A 10030-nucleotide genomic window follows, 5' to 3' on the forward strand; every position below is an offset into this window, starting at 1 on the left:
CTCTTTCTATGAAGCCAACATTACCTTGATTCCAAAACAAGATGAAGACCCCACTAAAAAGGAGAACTATAGACCAATTTTCCTGATGAATATGGATGCAAAAATCCTCAACAAAATATTAGACAACTGGATCCAACAATACATTAAAAAATTATTCAAAAATTGTCCCACAAGCAAGTGGGATTTATACCTGGATGCAGAGCTGGTTCAGAATCCACAAAACAATCGATGTGATTCATCACATCAATAAAAGAAAGGACAAGAACCACATGATCCTCTCAACAGATGCACAGAAAGCATTTGACAAAATATAGCATCCCTTCTTGATAAAAACCCTCAAGAAAGAAGGGATAGAAGGATCATACCTCAAGATCATAAAAGCCATATATCAAAGACCCACTGCTAATATCATCCTCAATGGAGAAAAACTGAGAGCTTTCCGCCTAAGGTCAGGAAGAAGATAGGGATGTCCACTCTCGCCACTGTTATTCAACATAGTATTGGAAGTCTTGGCCTCTGCAATCAGACAACACAAAGAAATAAAAGGCACCCAAATTACTCTTCACAGATGACATGATCTCTATATGGGCAACCTAGAAGATTTCACGAAAAAAAACTGCCAGAACTGATCCATGAATTCAGCAAAGTTGCAGGATACAAAATCAATACACAGAAATCAGTTGCATTCCTATATGCCAATAATGAAGCAACAAAAAGTGAAATCAAGGAATTGATCCCATTTTCAATTGCACTAAAAACCATAAAATACCTAGGAATAAATCTAACCAAAGAGGTGAAAAATCTAAAATTGAAAACTATAGAAATCTTATGAAAGAAATTGAAGAAGACACAAAAAAATTGAAAAATATTCTCTGCTCCTGGATAGGAAGAACAAGTCTTGTTACAATGTCAATACTACCCAAAGCAGTCTACATATTCAATGCAATACCTATCAAAATAACACCAGCATTCTTCCAGAGCTAGAACAAACAATCCTAAAATTTGTATGGAACCAGAAAAGACTGCTAATAGCCAAAGCAATCTTGATAAAGAAAACCAAAGCTGGAGTCATCACAATTCCAGACTTCAAACTGTATTACAAAGCTGTAATCATCAAGACAGTATGGTACTGGCACAAAAACAGACACTCAGATCAATGGAACAGAATAGAGAACCCAGAAATGGACCCACAAACGTATGGCCAACTAATCTTTGACAAAGCAGGAAAGAATATTCAATGGAATAAACACAGTCTCTTCAGCAAGTGGTGCTGGGAAAATTGGACAGCGACATGCAGAAGAATGAACCTGGACCACTTTCTTACACCATACACAAAAATAAACTCAAAATGGATGAAAGATCTAAATGTAAGACAGGAAGCCATCAAAATCCTAGAGGAAAAAACAGGCAAAAACCTCTTTGACCTTGGCCACAGCAACTTCTTACTCAACATGTCTCCAGAGGCAAGGGAAACAAAAACAAAAATGAACTACTGGGACCTCATCAAAATAAAAAGCTTCTACACAGGGAAGGAAACAATCAGCAAAACTAAAAGGCAACCGACAGAATGGGAGAAGATATTTGCAAATGACATATTAGATAAAGGGTTAGTATCCCAAATCTATAGAGAATTTATCAATCTCAATACCCAAAAAACAAATAATCCAGGGAAGAAATGGGCAAAAGGCATGAATAGACACTTCTCCAAAGAAGATATCTGCATGGCCAACCAAGCCATGAAAAAATGCTCCACGTCACTCATCATCAGGGAAATACAAATTAAAGCCACAATGAGATACCACCTCATACCTGTCAGAACGGCCAACATTAACAACTCAGGCAACCACAGATGTTGGCAAGGATGCAGAGAAAGAGGATCTCTTTTGCACTGCTGGTGGGAATGCAAGCTGGTGCAGCCACTCCGGAAAACAGTATGGAGGTTCCTCAAAACATTAAAAGTAGATTCACCCTATGACCCAGCAACTGCACTAGTAGGTATTCATCCAAGGGATACAGGTGTGCTGTTTTGAAGGGGCACATGCACCCCAATGTTTATAGCAGCCCTATCGACAATAGCCAAAGTATGGAAAGAGCCCAAATGTTCATCGACGAATGAATGGATAAAGAAGGTGTGGAATATGTATACAATGGAGTATTACTCAGCAATGAAAAAGAATGAAATCTTGCCATTTGCAACTACATGGATGGAACTAGAGGGTATTATGCTAAGTGAAATTAGTAAGTGAGAGAAAGACAAATATCTTATGACTTCACTCATTTGAGGACTTGAAGAGACAAAACAGATGAACATAAGGGAAGGGAAAGAAAAATAATATAAAAACAGGGAAGGGGACAAAACATGAGAGACTCTTAAATACGGAGAACAAAGAGAGGGTTCCTGGAGGGATTGTGGGAGGCGGGATGGGCTTGGGTAAGGGGCATTAAGGAATCTACTCCTGAAATCATTGTTGCACTATATGCTAACTAACTTGGATGTAAATTTAAAAAATAAATTAAAAAAAAAAAAGATCCTCTTCTGGCTAAAAACAAAAGAAAAACCCCCCAAAACAAACAAACAAACAAAACAAACAAAATACCCCAGATCCTCTTCTGCTGAGATTGCTTTCTGGTGAGTTTTGTATGGGAAACACGTATCTTCATACTCATTGCCCATTCTGAGAGGCCTGTGTTCCTACTCTTTCTCCGGCTTCCTGTGTTACCAGTTTTCTAAACCTGTTCCTTCCAGTCCTTGACCATCTCGCTATACCATTAGCCACTGTCTATGAATCAGGGTAAGTGTGTGCCTGGGGCCATCTCTGTTTCCAGGCAAAATCAACAAGCAGTTTGAAGTTCTGTTCAAAGTTCTATTCACTGGGTATAGTTGGCCTGTAGTGCTGCAACATCCAATTTGGGACAGGACTAGCATGTCACGAGAAACCATCAGTAAAGCATGCCAGGAGTTTTTCCTTCCTTATTAACTGACCACAGGGGACTCCTCATGAGGCCATAGGTGGAGGCTGTGAAAAAGGGGGCAATGTGGTAGGAAGGTGGGCCACGGGCATCTGTGACACTTGCTCATGAAATTTCCTTGTGCCCTCAATACATGCTTGGGCCAGATTTTGTCTACACCACTTCTGTTCTATACGGTGCATGCCAACTTGATTGATTTTAGTGGGTCAGACAATACGAAGTCCATAAGAGATTTTTCAGATCACACGGTCACTTGGTCATCTGTGGTCAAGTTTTCAGACTCTGCTAATGCTGAGGAGCAAGCCAATGACTGTTTCTCTAAAGGGGAATTCTAGTCTGCAAAGGAAGGCATAGATTTGTCACAAAATGTTGAGTCTATGGTTATAAGTCACTCCTGTAGGCCTGGTAAGGGAGCCTTACATCTCCAGATCTACAACAAACAATTCAAACACCAGTGGATCATATGAGTCCAATGGTAGAATAGCTTTCAGAGACTTTTCTTATTCTCGGCTCTACTCGAAACTGCTTGCTTTTTGGGTTACTCAGTAAACGGATTGGTGTAGCGTGTCAAAATTAGGTGTGTGTGTGTGTGTGTGTGTGTGTGTGTGTGTGTGTATTTAGTGGTAGGAGGGTGATGCACCAACTTGTTCTTCACCTTGGAAGATGAATACAGGTGATAATTTAAATAACTCTTTTGCCACTGCATGCCATGAACTACCAGGGTCCTCCTTGCTCCTGGAAATAAGGTTTTTAATGCCTTTAAATCTAATGCCATTAGAGAATTAGATCCAGGCCGCTAAGAACCAACACAGAGAAACCCTCCTTAAAGTTTCTCGGTCTACTTCTAGTACCAAATTTAAAAAAAATTTTTTTCAACTTTTTAAATTTATTTTTGGGACAGAGAGAGACAGAGCATGAACGGGGGAGGGGCAGAGAGAGAGGGAGACACAGAATCGGAAACAGGCTCCAGGCTCCGAGCCATCAGCCCAGAGCCTGACGCGGGGCTCGAACTCACGGACCGCGAGATCCTGACCTGGCTGAAGTCGGACGCTTAACCGACTGCGCCACCCAGGCGCCCCTAGTACCAAATTTTGTATCAGTCAGGGTTCAATCAATCTGAGAAACAAAATGAGTAGAGCAATTATGGGAGCTGATTAAACAATTCAGTTGAAGCTGTTGCTTCTGTGTCTGGTGCCGGGGCCTTGTATTAGCCAGGGTTCGTCAGAGAAACGGAGCCAACAGAATATATATATTCTAGTAGTATGTTCAATGTATTCTATTCAGAGAATAATATGTTCTCTAAATAGCAGTAGGCCATAGGATATATACAATAAATAACAGAATAGTCTATTAGTATGTTAGTATATATTCTATTTAGAATAGTATATTCTATTAGTTTATTAATAGATCTATTTTATTAATATGTTATATACCCTACAACATTATATTGGCTTACAATATTATATTGGCTTACTGTATTTATTATCAAGAACTGGCTTTCTTGACTGTGGAGGCTGAGAAGTCCCTCAGTCTACCATCTATAAGCTGGAGACCCAGGAGAGCTGGTGTAGTTCTGGTCTGAATCCCAAGACCCGAGAGCACCTGTACTGTCATCCCATTACAGACTGAGAAGACTGATGTTCCAGCCTAAGGAGGCAGGCAGAGAGACTGAGTTTCCCTTTCCTTCAACTTTTCTGTGTTAGGCCCTTACTGGATTGGCTGACACCTGAGGACCTCTGCTCTACCAGGTCTGTTCATTCAAATGCTAATTTCCTCTGGAACCACCCTTCCAGACACACCCACAAGAGATGTTTAACCAGCTCCCTGAGCATCCTCTGACCCTGGTCGTGCTGACACATCAAATTAGCCTTCAGGAGCCTAGAGTCTATAGATAAGGCACCTGAGAAGAAAAGATGGATGTCAAGAGGGAAAGAAAGGGCAAACGAGATCGTTGGAGGAAGGGCTGGAACCCAGGAGGACGGACTGAACTCTTGTCAGTCTCCCTTTCTCCAAGCCAGGCTGGAGCTCCGAGAAGGAGCAGGAGACGCTGTGGGCCCCCTGCATCGGCGACCCGCACTGCAGGCCGGGGACAGGAGTGAGAGGGCCAGAGACCCCACAGTGCCTGGGGCCGTACGCCCGCCTGGAAGCACACAGAGGACTCGACTGCTGCTTCGCTTCCACCTTTTACCCCTCATGCAATGGTCTCTGCCGGGGAACAGAAAACCCTGAAGCTCTGCATGCAAATGCCCTTTCAGCTTAGTCCATATAAGATACACCCACTCTACATTTTGTGTCAAGACACAACTCTGCGCCAGGCCCTGTCGTAGGGGGAGAAAGATGTGTAAGGTGGGCGCCGCCCTCATGGACTTAACAGCTTGAGCTGTGGGAAGATGGTAAGAAGAAGAGAAGTACTTATAAATAGAAAGGCGATGACCCCTTGCTCTGGCCATTCCCAGAGGGAAGTCCCCGGACTCGTGCTGAAGGAGGCGGTTCAGACAAGGCAACTCTTCAGCTGTCTGCTATCTGATCTTATTCACATCCGTGCCACATTTCACTTACAATTTAAGGTTTTATTCACCAGAATGATTGTTTGCTCAGCACTTTATAGTTTGCCTGTGTCTTTAATCATCGTGAGGCTGTTTGCGGTATCTTCTTGTTACCGGTACAGAGACCCGTAACTGCCTTCCCCTCATTCTGGTTCTAAGATGCTTTTTTAGAATTATGCCTAAAGAGGCTCTAAGCCAGGGCCTGCCTGGCCAGAGGGCCCATTACCCAACCCTCACCTACTTCTAGCCACAGGAACTCTCTTAGGGAAATGCACCGAGCGACATTAACAAGTCAACAGCGCCGTGGCAATCTTGCGTTCATGGTAGGACTTCTTCCGATTGAATTCCCCGTTTCTCAGCTTTCCTCACCTCTAAAAAGTAGCAATTATCCTGCATGATCACTAGTGTTCCTCCCCATCTTAACATCCCCTGAGTCTACAGTTCCTCTGGGGCAAGGGCTGGACGTAAATCCAACCGAAGAGGAATTGCTAGCCTTTCACAGGACTTACTTGAAATTTCATAACGCGTTGTTGTGCTGGTTGTACAGAGGGTTGGGTGTCTGCAAAAATGGAGAGATGGCGGTCTATCTGGACACACACAGGGCTGAGATGAAGTAGGTGATCTTATAATGTGGATGATCATGATTAAGTTAATTACTCTTACCTTATCATTCTTCTCCCCAACACACACACCCTCTACGCACACATTGCAGATGTGATAAAGCTTCCAGCTGAGACACTATTAGCCACATCTACAAAGAGCCTATGGCTTAATTGTTTTTTTCTCCCAACTCTGGTAAAATGGGATTAGTTCAAAGAAAACTAAACAAATGATTTAATTAATGTAACGACTTGAAAAAAGAAGCCTAATTGCTGCGAACTACATGGGGCAGAGGATGAATGCTATGAAACAAACCTGTGACACGGTTGATGATCTCAGTTTTAGGCTCTTGAAAAATAAATCTATTTATGGCCATTTGTCATCATGACGTTTTAGGTAAAAATGTACTGCTTCGATGACAAGTTGTAGCTGAATTTCACATATGGTACATATTTTTAAAGTATTACCCACTTTGAGTTAAAAATTCATTAAAACATGCCCACGCTGGAATTTACATATTTCACTGGCGATTGGAATTGTTCTCTGGGGAGACATAAATTTGTTTTGATTGCTTTAATTTGGCCTCGTATAGCCAGCTTTTGAAGAAGTTGTATTTACAACGATTTATCTGAAATTCCTACTTAAATGGCAAATCCATGAGTTGTGTTTTTTTTTTAGCCACAACTGTTTTACTTCACTTCTTTGCAATTTTTGGAGGACTGTGAAATAAAATTAACCAGACAGGAACTTCCCCTACAAAGGTGATTTTATTTCAGGTATTGGGAGATGACAATTTAATATCTGCCATCAAGCATTTGAACAAGAAGTCCCAAGTGGGTACTATTGTAGATGCATTTATGAGGTGGACACACTTTTAGGGTACTACAGTCTGGAAATATGGCAAAGTGAAGTGCACAAATATAATAAAATGCAAAACATAAGGTCACTCTGCCTGGAATGTTCCTCCCCGCTTCTCTCATGCTCACTGCATTCCTTTTCTGTACGTATTGTACTCTTTCTATCTTATTTTTCTAAGCTTAAGGATTATAGGATCACTGTCTGTACATTTCTGTTTCTGCACCACCTATTAAATGCATTCGGTGAGGTATTATTGAATGAAATTTATCATAAGTTAATCCAAATTAAATGTGGCATAAAAATGTGATTTAGACGCCTTCAAGAGAGGAAGGTTTTCCCCATAGTTGGGCAAATAAGTAAAGGCTTTGGGCATTTCTATCAAAAATGGGTTTGGAAAAATGGGTACCATTTTAAAAATGAGAGAGAGGAGCCATTCAAGGCAGAAAGAAGAGTAAGAAACAAAGACAAAATGAGCCACCAAAGTAAAGAACATCCTTGCAGAGTATCTTCTAAAATTTGACTACTAGAGTTCCTTGTTTTTAGACTTTAAAATATGTTGCGTTATGAACATAGAAAATGTTTAGGGTTTAGTTTTTAGACCTTAAGTTCTTTATGAAACCTACAAGTATTCCTCCCTTTTCCTTTGGATTGAGGTGAGTGTTGTAGAATGCCAACATTTGTGGAGCGCTTATCACGTGACAAATTCTGCTTGGTACTTGACATAGACTGTCTCAATTCGCGCTCATCATCCCCTTATGAAGAAGGTACTATCATTATCCCCAACTTAGAGAAGAGGAAGTCGACATCCGGTGAGATGATGATACTTGCCTCAGGGAGACAGCTAGCAAGGGGTGAAGTCAATATTCTAACCCAGACAGTTGACGAAAGAACCCTTTTCCTCTTAACTGTTACACTATGGCCAAGGATTTATTGCTCCCCAAGAACAGGAGTCAGAGGCAGCCTTTGAGGGTAGCTGGAGAGTTAGAGGGACAGAAAGCTCAGAACTTAGAGAAGTCACACGTCACTTGGGAAAATGTGGGACATGAGGTTTCTCAGGTCAATGTAGACTATTCCAGAACAAAATACGTAACACGAGTATACTGAACTCGAGTTTTTTGTTTTGTTTTGTTTTGTTTTTAATTACAAGAGAAACCAAATGGTTTGAAGAACATCAGTTTCTGACATGGAATATGCCTCGTTTTAGGGACGTGGGAATTTGTGAACAGCAGAACTGATTTGACCAGGGCAATGGTGGGCTTACTTCCGGGTGAAGACGGCCTCCGTTTCATTTATCATGCGGCAGCAGCCGTGATGCCCGGTTAGCTGAGTTGTAAGAAGAGCTCTTTGAGCACAAAGAACTGTGAAAGAAAACCCCTGCAATCCGCACAAGATCGGTAACAACCTGTATTTTCTAAACCTTTCTCTTTTAGGAAATCTATTCGTGGTGAGCCTGGCAGTTGCAGACCTGGTGGTAGCCGTGTATCCATACCCCTTGGTGCTGATATCTATATTTAACAACGGGTGGAATCTGGGCCATCTGCACTGCCAAATTAGCGGGTTCCTGATGGGCTTGAGTGTCATTGGCTCAATATTCAATATCACTGGAATTGCCATCAACCGCTATTGCTACATCTGCCACAGCCTCAAGTACAACAAGCTGTACAGTAACAGGAATTCCCTCTGCTGCGTGTTCCTGATATGGATGCTGACCCTCGTGGCGATCGTGCCCAACTTGCGTACCGGCACCCTGCAGTACGACCCGAGGATCTACTCCTGCACGTTTACGCAGTCTGTCAGCTCAGCATACACAATCGCGGTAGTGGTCTTTCATTTCCTCGTTCCTATGACCATAGTCATCTTCTGCTACCTGAGAATATGGATCCTGGTTCTTCGGGTCAGGCGGAGGGTGAAACCTGACAGTAAACCCAAGATGAAACCACAGGACTTCAGGAACTTTGTCACCATGTTTGTGGTTTTTGTACTTTTTGCCATTTGCTGGGCTCCTCTCAACTTAATTGGTCTTGCCGTGGCTTCCGACCCCGCCGGCATGGTACCCAGGATCCCAGAGTGGCTATTTGTGGCGAGTTACTATATGGCATATTTCAACAGCTGCCTCAATGCAATTATTTATGGGCTCCTGAACCAAAATTTCAGAAAGGAATACAGAAGAATTATAGTCTCACTGTGTACAGCCAGAATGTTCTCTGCGTGTCGTTCTAATGACACAGATAGGGTTAAATGCAAACCCTCTCCGTTAGTGACCAACAAGAACCTAGTAAAAGTGGAGTCTGTTTAAAACACAAGGCATTGCTGACAAGGTATACACACTTCTCAAGGTCTTACTCATTTTCGTGGTTGCCTCCCTCTTGACAGATGCCTAGAAGCACAGGGTAGTCGAGAAAACTTGCACTCTTAGGAGGTTGTCTCTAGTTTATGAGCTCTGTGGGTTCAGCCTTTTGAATCAGTCTCTAATTCTGCTTATGAAGAGAAATACAGAACGTAAGAGTTATATGTTAATCGGAGAATATGGTTCAGGGACAGAGGCGTGGGCGGGCAATGATTTTAAATAAAAATGCTAAATGTATTCACGTGGAGAAACAGTGTGCAAACTTTTATTGCAAATGGGTGTCATAAAGCATTTGCTTTTTTCCTCCACTTTTTGAAGCTTTCTTAGAGGAAAACAAATGATGTGTCGTAGTCATAAACAAGCAAATGGAACAACAAGAGAGAAGTGGGATGATTGATTCATTACACAGCGACAGGCTGAAAATAAATCAGAGAATGACAACACATCAGCAACAAACCACAGCAAAGTTTTCACTTGGCACTGGTAGCATTGGGTGACTATAGTCATGATTCTAAATGCGGTCTCTTTCTCTCGAGTGTTGCATGTTCAACTAGATAAAGAATGAACTATATGACAGAGCTCTTTTTCAGATCTCAATAACCACAGTATTTGAAAGCAATAGCGAAATACAAAATTCTATTGGATTTTATTAGACATTGGCTTCTTATTTTGTCGCTGAAGATTATTATTCATGTCACTGACAAATTGT

The 10030-nt window shown here is 41.8% G+C and overlaps 1 protein-coding gene across 1 annotated transcript in view; it reads left to right on the plus strand.

Annotated features, from left to right (window-relative positions):
- Positions 1–9339, plus strand: part of MTNR1A (melatonin receptor 1A) — a 39588-nt gene extending 30249 nt beyond the window's left edge. Inside the window, exon 2 of the mRNA XM_078445100.2 lies at positions 8405–9339. Within this exon, the coding sequence (XP_078301226.2) occupies positions 8405–9270 (866 nt within the window). The 3' untranslated portion in view covers positions 9271–9339. The remainder of the gene's footprint in view (positions 1–8404) is intronic.
- Positions 9340–10030: the final 691 nt, after the last annotated feature.

This window comes from Panthera onca, chromosome B1 (assembly GCF_046562875.1).
Source record: "Panthera onca isolate mPanOnc1 chromosome B1, mPanOnc1 haplotype 2, whole genome shotgun sequence".
Taxonomy (NCBI): Eukaryota; Metazoa; Chordata; class Mammalia; order Carnivora; family Felidae; genus Panthera; species Panthera onca.